The following is a 21,854-nucleotide window of genomic DNA, read 5'->3' on the forward strand; positions in this document are numbered from 1 at the left end:
ACAGAAACCATTTGCGTTTACCGCTTTGTACACTCAGCATCATTAATGCCTGGATATACCGACTGAGTTTACATATTTAAAATACAAGAATGGGAGAGAGAGACAATAATAGCCATTAATGACGCTGGCTGTACTACATATAATTTATTTTTAAACAGAGTGCAATACTGCAAAAAGAAAAGTTTCATTTGCTTTTTCATATATCGTATAATGTAATCATTATAAAGCAGTTATTGTTCCGTGTAAGATTAGATACTCATATAAGCGCCAGCGCTTGATTGTAGTAGTTTGGATTGGTGGATATCAGATGGCAGAAGAAAATTCATAATTTTCTACTAACCAAAGTCTTGTGTTTCAGCGCATATATAAGGTTGTGGCCTAATATTCCGGCGAGAAAAATGTCCATACTCAATGATAAACTTTATATAGGCAATGGATGCAAAATATAGCAAATATTTTATTATTCTTATTATATGCCGTTTCTAGAGTTTTTGTATGCATTTAATAAAGTATATGCACTATAATGAATATTGCCAAGTATATGTTTTTATCACTGATGCCATTTCTAATTCAAGCATTGGTTCTTGAGAATTCTTCCCGACTAATTATTGGTTGGCTCCAAGAGAAAGTTTTCAAAATGACCAATGGTACAACAATACTTAAATTCGAGCAAGCTATAAATTTATAGTACGATTGAGGAATAAACTCCATGCACTATGAATGAAAAATTCTTTTACTTTTATTTTTATTATTTTCGTGTTTATAATTGTGTCTTATATTTGATCAGTCAATTTATCAAGAATGATTTCTTCTTTTTGATTATTTTTCACTATCATTGTTTATACGGTCCATTATGGGTAACCTATAATATCGTTTCAGTTGAAGTTATTCCATTCATTCGATTTGTATTTTAAAATACTTTCAGTTGGTGCAAACTTCTTGAATAACCCTGTATATAATCTAGCTTACTTGAAATATGGATTCATCGATACATTCTACTCATCACATATTAATATTCTATATTATCCTATATACATAAAGATACACAGTTTCTCCTTGTGATCATCACGTTTTATATTTAAATTATTGTAAGGTCCTGTTCCATTTTTTCACAGATCAATAAATGTAGATATAAAAATTGCATAGGTTCCTGCAAGACAATTGGACAGTAACTTGTCGGACTTATAAGAATTGTTGATTATAATATCATCTTACCTGTAGCATAAAATATAACGGAACAATTTGTCGAGTTCACTTTTCATTCTGCATATGCCGAAAAATTAACGAGTACGACATAATACAAATCCATCAGAGATGAGAATATATTGAAATTCACTTGAGTACATAATTAAAAATATACAATGTTTCTGACTATCAACTCTTGGAGTAGGGGCTTGGTGGGACCTTGTTACCTAGTTTGCACGATACTCTGTGTCAGTGCAAAGACCTTGAGACGCGAAAGATCCGTGAAACTTGAGAGAGGAAGGTCTATGGTGTTCAGTTCGGCCATGACCCTGCGGTGGCTCGTGGTACTTCTCCTGGTGGTTCCTAGTTACGAATGGTCGTCCTTTAAACTTTGGTTAGGAATCAAAGATCCTCCCCCCGTAATTTCCCAAGACGAATCCATTCAGAAAGCCAGAGGTATGTGGGGAAAAAATGACAGATTTATCAATTTGTAGCAGTTTTGTTGATAAATTTATATTGTAAATTATTTTCAATAAAGAAGTAAATAATTGATTATAATTATGTGATATATAATTATTTTTAATTATTTCTCACATATATATCAACTCCTTGCACAAATGAATATCTCATTAGTATTTATAATCGACAACAGCCTTTGTGACAGGTCGAAGTGATAACTACATGATAACTTTTCAAAATAATTTTTCTTCGTAGCAAATGTTTTCTTAAAATTCCACGAAAAGTTTTCGCAATGTAAATTTAAAATGTGACTTTCAAATCTTAATGCACGAACTTTTGCAGTCAGAATTCTCTGCTGTTATGAGTGGCAATGTGTACAAATTTAATCACTGCACGTTAAGGGGATTACTTTAGTAGTGTTTTACGTGGTTGTGATATTGGATAGAGCATTTCTATATTTGCAAAGGAATTCCTGCAACGGCAAGCATCCGCTGTGGCGTTTAAAGTGTTTCTGTATATTTACAGTCTTAAATTTCTTCCCTGTTCCTGTTGAGGAGGAGTGCTTATCGTTAGACAAACGTCGAAAAGGAATATGCATGAACACGTACGAGTGCCGCATTCAACACGGCACGTCTCATGGGCCTTGCGCGTTGGGATTTGGGGTTTGTTGTATATGTAGGTATACTTTAATTTAAACAATGTATTTTTAATAAAGAGCAAGAAGATAACCTTACATAGGGAATTAGTCAGTATTACGTATATTCCAAGATATATATATATATATATGTATATAAATATATATATATATATATATATTATTGTATATACATATATATATATTACAGAGGCGTTCAATCACGAAGGCCTTTACATAAAAACATAGCCTGCATAAAATTTGATGTTGCATCTTGATAAGATTGGATATAAAAACTAACAGAATTTGCATGACGCTATATTAACATTACAATGTTGTAGTTTGAAATATACATTATGATATAAACACTTCAATCAAGCAAGAATCTAACGATATAATTAATAATGATATAGTTAGTTAAGGTCTATAAGGTCCATAAGCTGACTAATTGAAGATTATTAATTTTCTTTTTTGCCCTTCGTTATATAGTCGTATTTGATCATAAATCTATGTGGAATCTTACAGTATCATGTAGAATAAAAAAAAAGTAAATTGTTCGCCGAATCGCTCAAATGAAAAACAGTGGATTCGAATGAAACGGCTCCTTGAGGTACAGTTAGTTAGTAGCCTTTCGGTATCCGCGTCCCACATTGCGTGGAAGAAGTTACGCGATGGAAACTGGATCCGCATCAGGGCCGTGTGTTTCGGGTAGCTATAAAGATCCGTGAATTTATATCGTGTGATAGCCGAAATCGTTCCTTAAATTTTTATGAAATTCAACACAGAAACGTATACATTTTCCGAGTGCAAATTTTTAAAATAAATTCATCCTTAACTGGTCGTCTTTAAGTTTCCTCAATATTTTACGGTGGGACTCGTGCAAACATTCTTCGAGGGATGAGTGAATGGAACTTGGGGATCCCGAATAGGTTGAATACCTCAATGGGAACTCGTTATCAGGATTTCAACTCCGAACTGATCCAGGATGCCTTTCGTGCTTCTCGATCCCTCTTGACCTCCCCGAAGCAAAATCAGGTCAGAATTAAACTCATAATTCTGTACCGTTATTATCGCTTTCATTGTAGTCACTACCAGCTGTGGAGGTGAGATCCAGAATAATTTGACATACGTCACTAATCCAGGATTTCCGAATCTGATTGACCAACCTATGAACTGTTCCATCGCTATTAAAAAGGTTGAGCCTCAAGTAAGCCAATTGAGGATCGACTTCTTACATTTTAATATCGTAAGTTAATATATATTATGAATGTTAAGCTAAGGATAAACAATGTTAAATTAAATTTAAAAGGCCAGTGAGTAACGTTTCGTTTGCTCCAATGGCACGTTTAAGATTCATATTTGCCAAGAATAACTTTTAAATGTATTATTTCCATTAGACGTTCTAGATTTTCACGTCAGGATCCTATGTAATAAATAATAATTGTTCATTACAACAGGGTCAGCCAAATCGTAGGACAGGAGTATGCGACCAAGATAGAATGGAAGTTATAACAGGGAACAAAACTTTTCAATTATGTGGATGGAACAGTGGGCAGCACAGTAAGTATAAAAAATGAAAATGAACTAACATATATCTATGAATATAAGAATCTGTTAAAATTTATTTTCAGTTTATATGGACGTCACGGATGGATTAATGAGTCTGGATTTCCGATTGCCAAACACTTATCAATCTCGAATGTGGGAAATCCGAGTAAGCCAACTGGGATTTGAGCAACGTGCCCCTGCAGGATGTCTACAATATTTTGAAAGTCCAAGCGGTGTTCTGAAAACTCTAAATTATCTCCCTAACGGCCGATTTCTAGCTGAGCATGATCATCTCTTATGCGTACGTCAGGCCCAAGGAATGTGCAGTATATCGTACACTCCTTGTACTGCTGACTCCTTCAGAATTGGTCCACCGAGAGTTGATGATAATGATCAGAGCGAAGGATCAGGAACAGGACCAGAGCCTGATACTGCCAGTAAGCGTTGTCGGGATAGAGTTTTGATACCTTGTGATTTTGAAGAATTCATAACGGTACGCCGTCATACAATTATCAAATTCTTTCAGTCTAAACTTGAACCAGTTTAAAGATTGAATTATTTTTAATAAATTTGCATAGTGATTTCGTGTCGACATTATCTACGTGATTTTCTAATGTATTTTTGCAGCCCGGAAACGACGGTGCTGGTATCTGCAATCTCGAACACTGTGGGAGTTCATTGTGTAGTCCAACTGAGGTTGACGAAGATGGAAGTTGTCGAGTGGAAACTTCGGCAACACCCTTTCATATCAGGGTGGCTTTTGGACCCGGCGAAGACACCGGAATTTCGCCGGAAAATAATGCCGGAATGTGCTTGAGTTACGAACAATTACCTTGCAGTCCTTGAAATAGATTTATTTGTGAAATCTGGATTTGCTGATACGGATTGACAAACGGTTAGTTAGGATGACCGAGTCATTGTTAAATATTGAAAATATTTGGCAATTACATAACACTATACTATATACATCATTTCTGTAAGATATATGACAATAACGTAATAGTTATATTCTCAGAAAAGAATGTATACGACTATTGCACTGCTGTGATTAATCGTGTTTCTCGTGTAATATAGCAGCATTAGAATTGCCAGAAAATAATAACTTATTTCTTGATAATTCTTATAAAAGTTGCTAACTGTTACTATTAATATTACACCAATTGATATTTCGTTTGTGTTAATAGAAACGCAGTTATCTCTACGATTAACACATTAATTCTCGAATATTTACGTATTTTCATAAAAATCCATCTTTGTCACTGTACAATATCTATGTTACGTGTATAAAATGTAAAAGGACAACCTACCTAGTTCAGAATGATTTCGTATATCAAAATCATTCTTAATAATTAATTATTGACGTATCAATATAATTATAGTAGAGATCAATGAACATGGTGAGCGAACGAATGATATAGACAATGATTCAAAGAGTCAAATAGTTTATTTACAAACCAGCTATGTTTATCGTAAACGCAGCGCTTAGCCGGCGGTATAATATATAATTCACCTTTACTTATCATAACTTATAGTAACCGTCGTTAATGACTCATCAGCCAGGTCCTTTAACATCCGAGCATTTAATAACGAGATTAATAGTAATCATAATAAATTCGCAGCCACAGACAAGGCGACGTAATTATAATTAAATCGTGACGACAATTTCATAATGATGGCGATACGCAACGGCAACGATAACTCCGAAATATCATCAAAATGACCTCGTCGTAAGAAAAAGTGATAGCTTAACTACGGAGATTAATCGAAAGGGGCATTTTTCAACTATGTTTAATTCGCTTGTTTTTTTTTTTAAACCTTTTTCCAGCCTTCTTGCTCTCTTACAGGATGTCGTGAGAAAAGGGTGTAACGGCTGTCTCCTAGCATACTTTTTTTTTGTTTTCCTTCATTTTTTATAACATGCGTGACCTCGCGTACGTAGCCTGATGTTTGTGTCGATGTCTTTATGTTTGAATTTGTTAATGTATGTGATCGTAAACGATGCATAAAATCGTGCATACGTGCATGCTAGCCCGCCGCGGATATGGTATATTTTTGTTCTTGCTTTACTTGATTTCTGTTGTTGTTACAGTAGCGATATACTTTGGTCTATTGTTTTTCGCGTGTGCTATCGATCTGAACTTTCAAACCCGTTTGGTTTCATGCCATGTACGCTATCTACAGTTGCTATGACGAAACTGCCGAATTCGACCTTCGGATTTACTCGTGTGCGCATGCTTCAATTTAAATCGTATGATCGTGATAGGATATCACGGCTTAAATGGGATTTTATCATAGGCAATTCGTGTCATCGTGTAAAATTAGGTTTCGCCGTTTTTCTCGTGCGATCGTCTGTAATTAGTGTGTCTTTGGATTTGTGTAGCATTAAATATATATATATTTATATATATTCATGTATATATTATATGTATAAGAGTACGTGTCATGAAGGTGCACTAGGGTGTCGTAGGGGTTGATTATAGAGTAAAGAAGGGCTAGGAATAAAGGAATGACGAGAAAAATAATCGTAATAATGAAGATATCGGAAAAATGGAGCTTGGCATTGTCTAACCTTATATAGATAGTTATATACATATAATTATGTATATATGGAAGGATATGTAAGTTTCGATTGAACGTATTTCTCCGTACAGTTGTAGCAACAACCGCAGATTCATTTGGCTTAAACTTTTTGAATTTTTCTTTTTTTTTGAAAGATCTCTTGCGTATCCCCATTGTACAATAGATTTTTTTTTCAGATTCACTTTCTGTTATGTGATATCCCTGTAGGTCCTTGACATCCCTGTATGCACGTGATATGCCTAAAGTCTATAAGGGGTGAACTTAAGTAAAAAAAAGGAAAAACTTTTTTTTACATTTACTCGTTACGGGACACCTCGAATGTATGATCGAGAAGTAAAAAAAAATAGTAAATAATGTATTTATCATAGAAAATACATGACACTCCAATGGCAGATCATAATATATTTTTTTCTTAAAATTGTTAGGTTTTACTGTCAAGCTCCGTTATTCCAAAAATGACATAATTTTTGCAGTCACGACACGTAGGAATGAGGTTTATAGGAATTTTATGTAATTAATAGGGCTTTAGAAAGAGGCGTCCGATTGGTCCCGGCGGCATCAGGGTGCGCAATAAGTGAAAGGGTTAATTACATGAGTCCGCAGTCGAATTAATTGATAGTAAAGTCGTTAACGAATTAGAGTAAGAATGAATTGATATAGAAAAAATGTTTAGAAAATGTCTGAAAAAGGGAGATGAATAAAATACTGCTCACAATGTTTCCAATAGAATTCTCCATCTGTTTTTTTAAACCACAGTCTTTACAAAATTCGACTGGGACAGTAATGGTGTGTTAAAGGATTTTGGGATAGCGTATTCGTGTGAGGAATTCGTGATTTCGTTACGAAGACTTTTCGTGTGATAGTGGATTAGAGGTTTGGTCAAGGGATGGGTGTAGGAGAGGGACAGTGTGGGGTCATAGGGCGCTACACTATGATTGTGATCGATCGAAACGTTTCTGTTTCCTTTATACTCAAGAGTGTAGGGTCAGTTATCCTGATCTCGAGAGTATCCCTGATCATCTCCTGTGATTCTTCCTCTACGTCAGAATTGGGTAAACTAATCGCGAGGCTTTTTTTCATTAAATATAGCTGTGAGGGACGCCTTTGAAACGAGAAGAGAGTGGAAATTAAAATCAACAAGAGAGTAATAAAAGCAATAAAAGAAAGAAGAGAAACAAAGTGACAATGGATGAAGGCAAACTCATCTATACGAAGCCTTGCGAAAAATTTGTCCATTTCTGATTCGCGAAGTTCTTTTTCACTTTTTCGGTTTCTTACTTTCGTCCTTATTTTTAAGGCTGCTTTTCCTTCTCTCTCTCTCTCTCTCTCTCTCTCTCTCTCTCTCTCTCTCTATCTATCTCTAATTCTCTCCAACTTCTTTCTTTTTCTTTCTCCAACTTCCAGTCGTAAGAGAACTCGACGCGTCACGGGCAGTGGAGATTTATCCGGTATAGATTTTCTGTTAGCCCAAGCCTCCGGCTGTCTTGGTCCCGTTGGTTCGCAAGTTAGAATTCCTCCAGTCGTCCTCTAGAACCCAGCGGGGAAAAAAAAAGAAGAGCTAGAGCCATCCGGTCGACCAGCCATTCCGATTCCCCTCTTCTGTACACCCTCCATACCCATCATCATAATCCTGATCCACCTTTAAGCACACCCTAGCGCCACCCGATCTTCAAGGGCACCCTAGTGTTGGGAGTTGGTTAGGAATTTCTTACAGCATTGCGCATCAGTATCGTTGTACTCTATTCTAAGACTCCAACTTCTAACTCCTAGACGCCAGATATATAATCTACACGAATATTTACATCGACCATTTCTACCGACGTTATACCAACACTAGCTTACCCTCGACCAACTTTAGTACGTTCGGTAATAAAGCCAGCGTTGTGTCGAAATAGCAAGCATTGCCGAAGCGCGAAGTTTGAAATCAGTAAAGTCTTGAAATTGATTGGTCTTTTTATTTATAGAATTAAATAATCCTCGAAAGCATCGGATGTTTGTTAATTTTACGTAAAGCACGTAATAGTGACTTGCTGGTAAATATAAATTCAAAGGATATAAAAGTCAATTACGTAATTAGTAATGGCATTATTATGAAACGTACCAAATGGCCGATAGCCCGTGTTTATTCCTCCAGCATGCTCTTACCTGCTTTCGCTGCAAACGGGTCCTTGGGATGGTTGGTCTTGATGGCGTTCATACGTCTATTTTGAGCTGCAGGGGGTTCACCCCCACAGTCCCCCGCCCCCGGGGGTAGGAGGGCTACCTGCTGTCCACAAGCTGGCTGGCCAGAGCCAGGCCCACCGACCCCCGGGGCCCCGAGTGCTCTGACCCGGGGTTGCTCCACCGGAAGCACTCGACGTCTCTTCTTCGGAAGCTTCGCTCGCGCCTGCGTGTGACTGTAATACATCGCAAAGTTGCTGACGATCACGGGCACCGGCAGGGCGATTGTTAGGACACCAGCTAGGGCGCAAAGGGCACCCACGAACATTCCCACGTAAGTCTTCGGCACCATGTCCCCATAGCCGACGGTGGTCATGGTTACCAAGGCCCACCATAGACCCAGTGGTATGCTCTTGAAGTCGTTCTTCGGATTGTATTGGATACGCTCCGCATAATATACGAGACTGGCGAAGATGACGATGCCGAGTACTAAAAAGAACACTAGGAGGGTGAGCTCCTTGGCGGAGGCTCGGAAGGTCTGGATGAGAATCTTCAAGCCTGAGGAGTGTCGGGTCAGCTTGAACAGCCGCATGATCCTGATGATGCTGAAGAACTCGAGGATATCGGCGTTCTCAAGATGCGAGGCGAACTTCTGGAGCGCCAGGTCGATGTAGAAGCTCAAGGTCGCAATCATGTCAATTAGATTGACGGAGCTCTTTATGAACTCGCACCGATTTGGACTTGCGATTATTCGGATTAGAAATTCCAGGGTGAACCAGGCGTTGCAAACGCACTCGATGTAGAAGAAGGCATCATGGGCGTTCGTGTGCGTCTTGTCCAGTGCCCAATATGTAACGTTGGCGCTTTTTACCGTCTTGTTTATTATAACGGGGACGCGCATATCCGGGTGCGTCTTCAGGCAGAAGGACAGGATCGAAACGCAGATGAAGAAGACCGAAACAAGTCCGATTATCTGAAAAACGCAGCGAGAAACAGTTGGTTAAGTTTCCCTTACGGGTTATACCAGGATTATTACTAGATTATTTTAAGACGTCTGTACTTCACAATGCTAGTGAGATAAGATGTCGTTAAAGTTATTTGAACAAAAATTACTCAATTCAATTAATTTTTAATCCACAGCACAACTTAGAATATATAATGTAAAATTTAATTTGACGTACAAGGAAAATATATATTATAGCTCTATCAAATATTTTGCGATTACTGCAAAATTTATTTGTTTACTTATTATACATACTTGTTTGCAAAAATTAAATTGGGAATTTGTAGATTAAAAATTGCCTGTATTATTCGCTTGTCAGCGTAATACAATTGAACGAACCTTGGCAGCATTCGAGGAGTACGGTTCATCGAACAAGGACCACATTTGTGGTTTAAGCTTCTGCCACCAGGATAACGAACCGTCGTAGTAGGCCTCCTCGAATCCAAATTTTCTAGCCAATTCTTCATCGCTTGGCTTTTCTGTATCCAAGTCGAGTCTGTCTAAAACCGCTAAGGTCTCTTGCGTGTCTCGGTGCTAGGAATAAAAATGACGATTAACATACAATTCTGGCCCTAGTCCAGAGGGACTAGAAAGTGGTTCGCAAAAGAAGTTACAATATTCATATCTGGCTCCTTTGAAGATTCCTTGCCACCCCTGGGTTAATCGAACCTCCTAGGAACTGCAAGGACCTTTGAACCAGATTCAGACATTCATCATGCATCACGCTTTGGTATAGTTAAAACTTCAGATACGAGCTATGAAATACAGAAGGAAAAAAAGATAATAGAAAGAAAGGAAGCAAATGTCAATTTATTTCACTCTCGACGATCCTTGATATAAAAAAAAATACAAAATCTGTACTCATTTATGTTCATCTTCCAAGAATCACTGAACCATCCAAATTGATTGTCAATGCACAAACAAGTGACTCAGCGCCCTTTAATTATTAACAATTAACAAGTTTGCGTGACGTAAGAAATAAGAACGTTTGCAAGCCCTGATCTATTTTCTTTCTGGAACGAGCAATCGATAAAATGGGCACTGCGTGTGTGGAAGACAACCTGCCAGACCACAGTTCGCTGGAGGAAATAAAATAAGTTTACCTTAGAAAATTAGATCAGATCAAGATCGTCCTCATGGTCCAAGGACAAAGACAATTCACGTAGATTCGGTCAAGTACATTGACTGCGTGAATCTTTGAAAGAAGTAATCTGCCGAGATATCAGTCGCTTACCAAACATCGTCTTCTGATATGCTAATATATACCCAGGGGAAGAATCAATGACTACCTACTTCATTCCGTATACTAATTAAACTCTGACTCTAATTAAAATCTAATTACAACCAATGTCGGATCACGTTATACCAGTTGAAGTTTGGGAATTTAGAACCTAGTATCGGGGTCCGTAATGAATAGTCCAAAGGAAAACGATAAGTTATCCATAAAACCAAAATTTAAAATAAAATCTCGTATAACCCTCGACAAATTGAAATTGATAATAAACGTGATTTCAGGTCAGAATTTGTTCGTTAATAAGGAATCCCGAGCTAGATTACTAGCTAACCGACTGGTGACGATGTGATCGAACCGAACCAAACTGGTCCTTAGTGGTCAAAACTTTTTGGACGGAAGCTTTTTATAATCACTGGACGATAATTACTCATTAGAATATCGTACCTGTGTGTATGTCATCCAACAGCATGGTTCCACCTGGTTGGAGTCCAAACCCCAAAATTCGAGTTCCTCCTCGAATAGTGGACCGCAGACATCGGTCGGGTAATGAAGTTTCCCCGTCCGATAGTAATTGAGTACCTGGGCGAAGACACCAGGGTGCCTATCGAAAAAGTACTCGTTCAGGATGGGATCGTAATTCGCCAACGCTTCCGTGAGACGTGAGAGTCTTGTCGCCGGGATCTTCTTCAAGGTCGCTTTGTACGTCTCGTGCCGTATACCACCCACGTTCAGAACCACGCGGTTCTCCGCGTCCATGTTTATTAGATTCATTTTGACCACGGCTCTGCTACCGTTGGCCCCAACTGGAACAATAATAGCTGCGGTGAATGCGGACTTTTCAACTCTCGATGTACTCGGTAACATCGGGATGACGATTTCGTCTTCTAAAAAATTCAATTCTTCATCCTGGAAAGTGAAGATGGATCGCTTGTGTCTCTTGTGTCTACGTGGAAACAACCCTTGAATATTTCATACCGCGTAAACGCTTTCTCAGTCTCGGACTCTTTTCGTGCCGCTACTTTCCTAGGTTAGCTCCATCTGCGTTCCCTTTTATCTTACGAACCCTACAGTTCCCATCCCACGATACCATCCTCCCCCTTAAGTACACAGCGACTTCTCAGGAAATTCCGAAACTTCGTTCTGTCTATCCAATAATCCTTGACCAATACCGAAATAGCAAGGCGTCCTAGCAATATAGCCAATAAACAGCTTCCATTATTCATTGGATTGTTACCAAATATGTCTTTACTATGTCGAATAGTATTCCGATACTTTTTCATTAAGCTAAATTTACGCATGGTCGTCAGAAAAAAAAACCCATAAGAAAAAATTAAAGCAATTTCATCATTTTTAATATCACCGCTAAAGGAAAATTTTTTATTAAAAACTATCTTCGCGCGTAATAGTGATTTACAATAATTATTTCACTGATCTAAAAAGTACATTAGATTTGTCGATATAACGTGAAAAAGTACATTTTTGCGATTCAACATGGAGCACAACGCGCAGTGGCGATCGAAACGGTATCTGCTCACCCCCCCGGTGACGTCACACATCGTGCAGGCCAGCCGCGAGAATCGATAGGCTGCGTGCACGCACGCAAGGTCTACCGATAAGCACACTATCATCGTGATTTCCGTGACACTTGTGCCAATTGATCAGCTGGATTAGCGTCGCGACGACACCGTAGGAGAAGAAAGAAGTGGTGGAAAAGAAGAAACCATGGAAGGCGACGTCTGTCGGAAGGGTGTGAGAGGTTAAGATGTAAACAGTCCTGGGTCGAAAGGATTGTTCACTATTAGATGTAATATATGGAGTTACGGTTGACTTCCACTGTCACGATATTCGTGCGATTCACAGTTTCGTAGTCGTGAGTAAACAATGTATTTTCGAGGAATTCAAGAAAGGAACACGCACCCCTAGTAACGGTCGGAGGGACAAAAGGGTATAGGTATAGAAAACAGGAATTGCCTTGCTAACCCTCATATATGAAGTAATAATATTGCAAGTTCAGTCCCGAAAGTAGGGCGAATATAGGTTAGGGTGATCAGAGGCCAGAAAAAAAACCATAGAGCAATATGGTCTAACGTAGCACGCGAACGTCGAACAGGTATAGAAGGAAAAATGAAGGTTTAATATAGAATATTCTAGTGTCTATTAATATTGAGTTTGCCCCGTGGCGTCAAGATCGTATTACCACCATAAAGAAGAAAAAATTGGGGGTGGTTAACGTGTCAGACGCTGAATATATAGGCTACGGTAACGACAAGCAGCGCAGGATAACAAAGAATTGATTGAGAAATAGAAAAATTATAAGTTAATATAAAGTATTAAAAAATATGTTATGTACTTTCGGTTTTGTGGCATATTTACGAACAAGACCAGAATTTGAATATTGTGCAGGTAGCAGATACACAGGACACTGCCGTTAAAAATTACTGGAACAATCACCAGGATAAACGATAACGGTGTCTTCCACCAGGAACCATATTTATCCAATAACGAATCTATGCTTGAAAGCCAAAGAAGTAGATCAAAGGCAGGGATGAAAGGGATTCTCAAGGCACGTCACCCACCCTTGTCTCTTTCATGTCTCACGAATCCTCCGCGACATCTCAGCGGTTCTGGCTCTTCTCCATTTCGAGATTTCTTCCTTGAGGTCGGCACGGCACGAGACCTCCACCAGGTCAGAGTACCGGCTTTAATCGTTCCCGAGATCCCGTACGATCCAGGCACGTAGTGGCGGCCAATACGCGGCGTCAAAGAAGAGGAAGACGTCGCGATGCCTCGTTTATAGCTGATTGGGTATCATCCTTCCTGATTATCGTCCACTAAGTGTCCCATTCGGGGGTACTGATAACGCGAGCAAGAGAGAACGACACAGGATCACGAGGGGAGGATAGGCACGTCCAAGGAGAGGCGGTGGTGCTGATGATGGTGATGATGGCTGGTCTAGGTGGAGACGCGACGCGGCCTCCGGTTGAGCGCAGACTGAACTGACCCCGAGTGAAAGAGACGCCGGGGGCAGAGGACGAAGAGCGCAAACTCACTAGCGTCAACGACGACGTCAACGTCGGCGATACACTTCTCTCCTCTCGCACCACCTCTTGCCCTCTTTACTCAAATCGTCTCTCCAATCATTCCTTACACGCTGGTCCTTTTCAATACTCGCTAACGTACCTTGCCAGTTCTGAGGTCGCCTTTGGCATAAACCTTTTTTCTTTACTTTGTATGAACTTCTCGATCATTTTATATATATCGTCCGACTATATTGAAGTTCTCATTGATTTATGCCTGTAGGATGAGTTCAGTGACATTTCCGACGAATTGCAAGATATTTCCGCTTTAAATGTCATTATAATTACTGAATAATCAGTTTAATGATCAGTGACCTATCAAAGCATTTCATTCGACAGGTATTCATGGTTAGTCTGAAAAAAAGTAATGATAGTATCAAATATACGGTATTTTTGAATCTTTCAATTTTACGATGAATTCACTGTTATCTTTTCCTTTTTAAGTGATTCATATGTGTATTTCTGGATATTTCAATTTTACAATAAATTCGCTTTTATGCTTTCTTTTTTAAGTGATTCATGTGTTGCCTCCTTCCTTTATCTTAAGCGAATATTTCTGCTTTCGATTGACGCCATATTTCATTCGTCTCTCTCGTCTTCGATCAACCATTTGTTACTAGCTATTTCTCTTCTAATCTCCCGAAATTCAAAAAAATATTGTCTACCATTTTCTTCAGGTTACGAGACGAGTATTCAAATATCTCAGGCACATAATAATTAAACACAGACGCGCTAAATCGATAAAATGTTTCATGTATTTTAGCAACTAATTAATTTTCCTTCTATTCAACATCAAATTCTCTCTAAGGCTAGTCGCTTGTTCAGAGATTTCTATCTAGCTTAATTTTCTGTAAATATTCAAAAGATACTATCTTCTCTTGCCAGTCAAATATTATTTGCGAAAATGACATCCCAACCATGCGGAATAATTTAAACAGGTTTATGTACTTGCCTCTTAGGTATTTCGAATTACCATGGAATTTCTTTAAGACTTTCGAACTTCTGGAGCGTGCAAAACTCCTTCGGATCAATAAAGTGTTAAGCCGTTGTTATATGTCAAGACTATCCAACATCATTAAAATATAATTATCGATCCGTACATAATAGTAAACACGCATCAGCTAATTCCGAACTGCAGTTATTATATAATTCCCCTGCAGTTTCAACAAAATTTCCCATCTTGTTTCGTACAGTAAACACATATAAGTCTGACAGTGCAGCAATTCGAATGATTAATTAATAGCGTATCAGTGCCATCACCTAATTCGTGAATAAAAGACGATGATGATCATCATTATAAATACAGCCTCGAAGATCGATACGGGAAAACAAACGATTTCTATTACGTGATGAGCTAAACTGGGTCGTGTTTAGATTCGACGCAGCATCCGTATCTGTTAGAGATCATTGAATTTAAATTGCAATAAACCTTTGTAAGTGTACTAACCAGAAATTTTGAAATTAAAACAGTCGTATCATCATTGTCATAATCGTTAATCAAAATCGCTTAGCATAAGCATACATACTCGGAGCACCTTTAGAATTTCTAAACACTGCATAGTAACCCGAGCGTACTATTATTGAAAAACCAAAGAAACTAAAATCCCCAGCAAACTTCTAAGATAACATGTCTCCACTTTGGAACCCCTATATTAATTACGAGTAATTAACGTCTGTGGACAGTCCTTCAAGGGGGAAAAAGCTAGCGTCGCTCTCAACCAAGAGACAAGTGTAGAAACGACAAGTGGTTAGACAGAGCGGGTAGTATGGGGGGTGCAGGAACGGACGCAGGAAGGACATGGCAGATACGTCACGGGACAGGAAGAAAAGTGACGAAAAGATGATGAAGTAAAAGAAGAAGGAAAAACTAATCAATCTCGAATAGTTGACCAAGTCCAATGTGCTGGAAAGAGACGGATGGAGGGTTGAGGTGGATGAGTAGAGACTATGATGACGCGTACACAGAGGTACGCGGCCACGTTACGTCAGGTTTACCGGTTGAAAGGCAGTTCGAAAACGCGATGGGGATGGGTAGAGGGTGAGGCCAGTACTCCTGAGCAAACGAAGGGACGGTCGATGAGACGCCTGCGCCGTCGCGACCTCAACTTTTAGCCGCAGCGTCGAACTTTACGTATGTACGCAGCACGCTCCACTCAAGAAGCGACCTAACAGTGACGCTGACACTTGACAAGCGTGGCTATCACGATGTTCCTTTTCTAATATAGTAGTTACTCCTTTATACTCTTTCTTGAATATCAGACCTACGAACATTCTCAGACTCGTGAAAATCGCGTATCTTGGCTTTACTGCGTATCTCGACATCTCATCATTTTCTTGGCTCCTTTAAACCGGGAATAGTCGATTTTATTCTTCATTTGAAAAGCATTGAGTTGGGACATCTCAGACACTCCACTCACCTATTCCCAGGTTAACTGAATTACGTTAAGATTTGCGAAGAGATGCTTTTTGTTAGATTAATTTCTTTCTTTTTCTTCACGAACTTTTTATTTTTCGGAATGGCGAATAGGACCAATATAGAAATCCGGATACAGGTTTATTTCTTGTTTATTGGGTAAATATGTCGGGTCACTTTGTTTTCGATCACGAAGGAGTTTGCTCGATTTTAGCTCTTTGATCGTTTCTTTGAAATTCCATTAAGCTTCCTAATCGTTCTGAAAATCTGCTTCCACGAGTAATTTCTCTGAACTTAATTACGCGCTGGTTTAAACTTAGGTTTCTTTATTTGAATTATATTTCTTTTTTCCTAATTCTTATAGGTCATGAGTTTTCTTTCTTGTTTTGTGGCGATGGCGTTATTGACTCCTGTGTTTTATTGAATTTTTCATTATCGTGTTAATGCTTTCAAAGATTTTTTGTGTTAGCGAGCGACATATTAGGTTGAATGAAGGCAACATCAGATTTAGAAAATATATTTGGAATCATATTGCAAAACATATGTTAAGGTGTGAGGAATCATAATGGTAAATTTGAAGGTAATAAAAGACGATTCAATCTTTTCATATTTTATTTGCGAAAATTCAAAACAACATATTTTTAAATTTCTTGCAAGATCGTAGGCGTCAATTCCGAGCCAGGATGATGATCTTGATTCGATTCGATCTTAACTGTCTCAAGGTCCGTCTGCTGAGTTTGGAAATTATTGAAATTATTATTTTCCAATTCGATTGAATCCTTTATATCTACAGAGGAATCTTGATTTCGTTGGGGAAGTGCAGTCACTATACGTGGCTACGAGAACATTTCCAAATGAAATTCAACGTTTCCATATATAACAATTTTTAACATAATTTTGAAAAATAAGCCAACCTGAAGTTGTAACACGGCATCCAAACCTACAGTAGCTGCTCGTGGTGTCAACGGAGTAATGATCCTTGGGTTTGATGATGTCATTTCTGATTCCAAATTATTATTGTGCTTGCTCCTACGAATCCTGCGGGGCACCTCGGCTGGCAAAACTCTTCTTCTTTGTTTTGGAAGCTTACTTCGCGCCTGAGTGTGCGAATAGAACATGGAAAAATTGCTGACGATTACCGGAACCGGAAGCGCTATAGTCAGTACTCCAGCTAGAGCGCAGAAACCACCAACGAACATTCCCGGAAATGTTTTTGGTGTCATATCACCATATCCCACGGTTGTCATGGTAACCAGAGCCCACCATAAACCCTGTGGAATACTGTTGAAATCATTTCCTGGATTTTCCTGAAATATTCAGTAATCCTTATGAGAGATAAAAAACATTCAGCCTTTATTATCGATTTGCGATATATCTCGAGTCATGTTCAATATATATTATTCATGCTATTGTCTTACCTGTAATCGTTCGGCATGAAAAATAAGACTCGCAAAGAGAACAATACCAAGGATCAGAAAAAATACCAGCAAACCCAATTCCCTTGCCGATGCTTTGAAAGTATGTATAAGTATCCGAAGTCCTGGTGAGTGTCTCGTTAACTTGAAGAGTCTCAAAACTCGAACGATAGATATTACTTCTAAGTAAATATTAGACTCCATTAAGAATTCGGTGTAGAAACTTAAAGTTGCAGTCAAATCTATTATATTTACTGGTGATGTAGCAAACTGTCTTAAGTTTGGGCTAACCTGTAACACAGCAAAGAAAAGTTGCAAATGTAATTTGAGTCTAGGCAAAAGGAAAAAGAAGCTATTAACAAAGAATAATTTTCCCTAAATTTAGATAATTATCAAAATTATAAAAACAGACTGAATTAATAATTTGAAAAGTAAACTTTTTTTTTTCAAATTTCTATAAAATTAATTAGTTCTATAAAATTAAGTATTTCGTAATCTTACAAGACAGCGCAATATAATTTCTATTGTGAACCATGCGTTACACGCGTGTTCGATGTAATAAAATACGCGATGAGGTCTTGTTGTTTCTTCGACATCTTCCTCCCTGGCAATCTGATGCATATCGTTATCCGATTCGCGCAACGCTTGGCTGGTTTTTAAGCAAAACGAAAGCACGGATAGGCAGATAAAGAGAATTGAGATGCCGGCTATCCATTTGGCCAATGGAGTTGAATAGGGCTCGTAAAATACGGCCCAAATTCGAGGACGAAGTTGCTGCCATTTAGAAAGACTGCCACGCGCATAGGCCTCCTCGAAACCAAAAAGCCGAGCGATTTCCTCGTCGCTCAGTCTCTCTCCATCGACGTCCAATTTATCCAAAATGGCCAGAGTCGCCTGAGTGTCCCTATGGATGCTGTATGTGCTCCAGCAGCACGGTTCGACCTGCATGAATAAGGACAATCAACGAGGTCTTTGTTATTTACGTTAATACGGATTTATACTCTAATTATTTTATAAATATATAAATTAATAAATTCATGAAATTTATCTTTAGGATATGTCATATTAGAATGACTCAAAATCATTCACACTTATTAATGGTTCTACGATTCAAATATTTTTGTAACTGTTTTTTAACATTTTGCAAGATGATCAATGAAACTTTTCTTTATATTTATACATATATTTCCTTTTTTCATATTTCTTTCCCTTCCGTGAATCTTACACGAATAATTTTTGCCTAGGACGTTACCTCATCCTCTAGGCGTAACAATTCCATATTAAAACATCAAAGAGAAACTGCTTTATGTCTAGATTGTTTGTCCTTCTTCTTGTTAACGTCGAATAACACGCGAGAGCAAGATCATCAAAGAGTTCGGTATTTCTGTTATAATGTTTTTTTAGGTTAGTTTATTCTTCCGTAATCTCACGTATAACAGAAAATCTTGGACGAGACTTAATGCCGCGGATGGTGGTTATCCGATAAGGAAATACAGACCTCTTCCGCGTTACCTATACAATCTATAGAAATGGCGCAAATAACAAGTTTAAAATACATTTCAGGAGATGCAACCATTTATGACCACGCTAAAACGTTAATGTCGGATCTTTACGAGCAGCGGCGTTGTTGTGCGGTTAATGTTTAGACCGGATTGAAATAGAACAAGAACTGCAAGGCGTTTCGTTAAATACCCACCTACCTAACTACCTACGTACAACCATGTTTTAAGGATCAGATTGGTTTAAGAAAAAAAAAAAGAACTTTAGGACACTTTTGATAAGTAGGAATTTTTTCTACTCAAAAATAAGTCGGCTATCTCGTTTAGTTTGTTTCGTAACACAATAGCTAAATACATGCCGTTTAAATCTGAAAAGCGTCATTTTGTTCTTCGTGACAAGTAGATAAGTATTAACGTTTAAAAATATTTCAAACTTTTAAATGACGAATGTAGCATTGTAATGTAGTATCCAGTTCTTGACCACCACCCAGTTTCTGAACCGATGCGTGCATTTTGAATACAAGGAAACTTTAAGAAATCTTATGGCGGTTAGAAATTGGGTTTATAAAGTTACTACATCTTAGCTAAAAATTGTTAAAGGGTCAGAAATTGAGTAGCTTTACGTTATAACAATTTTTAATTTTTTTTAAATTTTAACAACTCTTAATCGTTGATGATTGTACATTTTTTCGAGATTAATTGGTAATTGCATAAGGATGATGTTGTTTATACTTATATCCGCTTAAGTTCTATTCAGCCTTTCATCGTTTCAGGAACTTCTTGTTATCATTCATGCTATCGATTTCCCTTATATTACTCTCCCTTTATTGCTTGGTTCTGCCACTCTGCTATAATATTAAAGTTCGTGATAGAAGAGATAGTAAATCTCAAGGATTATTACATCTTATCGCCTTCACGTATTTAATTTAGCGTTTAAGAAAATTGTAAAAAATATAAAAAATCTTAAGTGTTTTCCCTTATTTTTTTGTCAATGATACAAGAAAATTCAATTTTCTTTTCAAAATTTAGAAACAATTCGATCACTTTTGGGCTTCAGTGCGAAAACCCATAGGAATTTACTGAAAAGTAAAGTGTGAAGTTTTTTTTTTCACATACCTGATTGGAATCCAAACCCCAAAATTCAAGTTCCTCTTCAAAAAGTGGACCGCACACGTCCGTTGGGTAATGAAGTTTTCCTGTACGGTAATAATTAAGAACCTGAGCAAAGACTCCGGGGTGTCTGTCGTAGAAGTATTCGTTGAGAACAGGATCGTAATTTACGAGAGCTTCCGTTAAACGAGAGAGTCTGGTAGCCGGGATTTTCTTAAGGGTTGCTTTGTACGTTTCGTGTCGTACGCCACCCACGTTGAGAACGACTCGATTCTCCGCATCCATTTCTTCTTATTTCGCTAATTTCTTACGGAATTTGTTATTGGAAACGACGCATGTTCTAAGTCTCAATCATGGAATCACGTTACTTGCTCAACTATGATGTAAGATAAAAACAAACTTCTATGTTTGAAGAAGCCAAAAAAATAAGCCGATCTTCTCGATCGACACACACCCCTGTCAGCTTAATCGTTGGATTGCTTAATTCAACCAAGTATTTATCCTTTAATCAGATTTCCTCGAAGCGATCAGTGTTTTTAAAATTATTAAGTCATTCCGATATCAGATGTAGGATATCGGATTAATCAAAGAGCAAATCAAGTTTTTTTTCGAATCATTATTCCCTCTGGTAGGTAGAGTGAATTATCAATAAAAAGTATCAGAATCCGTATATTAAATTTTATATACTTATACTTGTAATAATATAGTCACTAAAACTGGTTTTTGTTATTATCACTAATATACATAATTTTGTCCGTGTAATTTTTTTTATTTTCAAAATTCGTCCTAAACCGTGTGTTCTTCTTATGAAAATTTTCAAAATTCTACATGCGACGCGATTGGTTTGCGCGTGAAAATCGCACTAACCGTCCTTTTGGTTTGCACGCGTAATCCATTGGTCCGTGGCTCCCGCCGTGACTTCAGCTTCTATAAATTCGTCGGCGTTTATTTTTACAGTAAATACAGATGGCGAACGTGCCGTAGTTTTACGATTAATAATTCTTTCTGAGTTCATGCCGTTCAATTCTTTATAGGTTTGCGATACGCCCGCTCTCTGCTCATCAATATATCCACAAATAGTTGCTAATTCATCAATGCCACGCTAGCTCACGATATCTCCGTTTGCATACCGAATCTAAATTTCACTTAGCCTTTCACCTTTTGTCAAATTTGTTGGAATTGCATTGCAGGTACTAACTTCAGAGAGAACAATAAGACTGCGACGTTAGAGGGATTCTGAAGCAAATGTACATTTGTAAACAATACATTTAATTATGAACCATTTTATATTATATTTAATAATCATATTGATTTGATAGATGCTAACCTTTAATTGTGAGTACGTTAAATTATAAAATTTGAAGGAAAATTATTTTCAACTTTTCAGTGCAGTTTCGAAAACTTATACCTATCCGAAATCGATCGATATCATTCAGTAAATATCATAAAAATGGATTAATTAAATTGTCGCGTTGGACGATATAATTATGGAATTCCCCCACGAAGCATTCGGATAAATTCTCAGGTTCGCGTTTCG

At 37.9% G+C, this 21,854-nt stretch overlaps 3 protein-coding genes across 14 annotated transcripts; 1 reads left to right on the forward strand and 2 right to left on the reverse strand.

Annotated features, from left to right (window-relative positions):
- The first annotated feature begins 26 nt into the window (after positions 1 to 26).
- Positions 27 to 5,116, forward strand: LOC107269457. 3 transcript variants are annotated; one of them, XM_015743320.2, is made up of 6 exons: positions 27 to 1,641; positions 2,170 to 2,319; positions 3,364 to 3,524; positions 3,736 to 3,838; positions 3,910 to 4,319; positions 4,454 to 5,116. In XM_015743320.2, exons 1-6 carry the CDS (start codon positions 1,362 to 1,364, stop codon positions 4,670 to 4,672), a joined length of 1,323 nt encoding a protein of 440 aa, XP_015598806.1. In that variant the 5' UTR covers positions 27 to 1,361; the 3' UTR covers positions 4,673 to 5,116. The 3 variants fall into 3 exon arrangements, with proteins under 3 accessions (XP_015598806.1, XP_024942514.1, XP_015598807.1); XM_025086746.1 differs by having other exon boundaries at positions 3,910 to 4,263; positions 4,454 to 4,662; XM_015743321.2 differs by lacking the exon at positions 2,170 to 2,319.
- A 135-nt stretch (positions 5,117 to 5,251) lies between these two features.
- On the reverse strand, positions 5,252 to 13,813 carry LOC107269456 (potassium voltage-gated channel protein Shaw). 10 transcript variants are annotated; one of them, XR_003060182.1, is made up of 5 exons: positions 11,248 to 12,272; positions 9,909 to 10,103; positions 8,552 to 9,539; positions 8,023 to 8,086; positions 5,252 to 7,933 (listed from the first exon to the last, which is right to left on the reverse strand). XR_003060182.1 is itself a non-coding variant. In XM_025086742.1 (5 exons), exons 2-5 carry the CDS (start codon positions 11,572 to 11,574, stop codon positions 8,087 to 8,089), a joined length of 1,596 nt encoding a protein of 531 aa, XP_024942510.1. In that variant the 5' UTR covers positions 11,575 to 11,606; positions 13,380 to 13,813; the 3' UTR covers positions 5,252 to 8,086. The 10 variants fall into 10 exon arrangements, 8 of the variants coding, with proteins under 8 accessions (XP_024942510.1, XP_024942513.1, XP_024942512.1 ...); XR_003060181.1 differs by having other exon boundaries at positions 8,023 to 8,172; XM_025086742.1 differs by adding an exon at positions 13,380 to 13,813 and having other exon boundaries at positions 5,252 to 8,172; positions 11,248 to 11,606.
- A 3,078-nt stretch (positions 13,814 to 16,891) lies between these two features.
- On the reverse strand, positions 16,892 to 21,208 carry LOC107269424 (potassium voltage-gated channel protein Shaw). The gene is made up of 5 exons (XM_015743246.2): positions 20,324 to 21,208; positions 18,210 to 18,650; positions 17,712 to 17,999; positions 17,208 to 17,600; positions 16,892 to 17,129 (listed from the first exon to the last, which is right to left on the reverse strand). The coding sequence occupies exons 1-5, from the start codon at positions 20,600 to 20,602 to the stop codon at positions 16,935 to 16,937; spliced, it is 1,596 nt and encodes a 531-aa protein (XP_015598732.1). The 5' UTR covers positions 20,603 to 21,208; the 3' UTR covers positions 16,892 to 16,934.
- Positions 21,209 to 21,854: the final 646 nt, after the last annotated feature.

The sequence above is a fragment of the Cephus cinctus genome, unplaced genomic scaffold, assembly GCF_000341935.2.
Source record: "Cephus cinctus unplaced genomic scaffold, Ccin1 Ccin1_scaffold0661, whole genome shotgun sequence".
Lineage (NCBI taxonomy): Eukaryota > Metazoa > Arthropoda > Insecta > Hymenoptera > Cephidae > Cephus > Cephus cinctus.

Bases quoted from the DNA above. Each gene is read 5' to 3' on its own strand.
- LOC107269457 (XM_015743320.2), top strand. From the start codon at position 1,362: ATGTTTCTGACTATCAACTCTTGGAGTAGGGGCTTGGTGGGACCTTGT. The intron at 3,525-3,735 runs GTAAGTTAATAT...TCATTACAACAG, and splicing joins ACTTCTTACATTTTAATATC to GGTCAGCCAAATCGTAGGAC. The intron at 3,839-3,909 runs GTAAGTATAAAA...ATTTATTTTCAG, and splicing joins ATGGAACAGTGGGCAGCACA to TTTATATGGACGTCACGGAT.
- LOC107269456 (XM_025086740.1), bottom strand. From the start codon at position 11,667: ATGTTACCGAGTACATCGAGAGTTGAAAAGTCCGCATTCACCGCAGCT. The intron at 10,104-11,247 runs GTACGATATTCT...TTTTATTCCTAG, and splicing joins GTTGGATGACATACACACAG to CACCGAGACACGCAAGAGAC. The intron at 8,173-8,551 runs GTAAGAGCATGC...TCTGGCGTCTAG, and splicing joins CCCGTTTGCAGCGAAAGCAG to GAGTTAGAAGTTGGAGTCTT.
- LOC107269424 (XM_015743246.2), bottom strand. From the start codon at position 20,602: ATGGATGCGGAGAATCGAGTCGTTCTCAACGTGGGTGGCGTACGACAC. The intron at 18,651-20,323 runs GTATGTGAAAAA...TTATTCATGCAG, and splicing joins GGGGTTTGGATTCCAATCAG to GTCGAACCGTGCTGCTGGAG. The intron at 17,601-17,711 runs GTAAGACAATAG...TGAATATTTCAG, and splicing joins TTCATGCCGAACGATTACAG to GAAAATCCAGGAAATGATTT.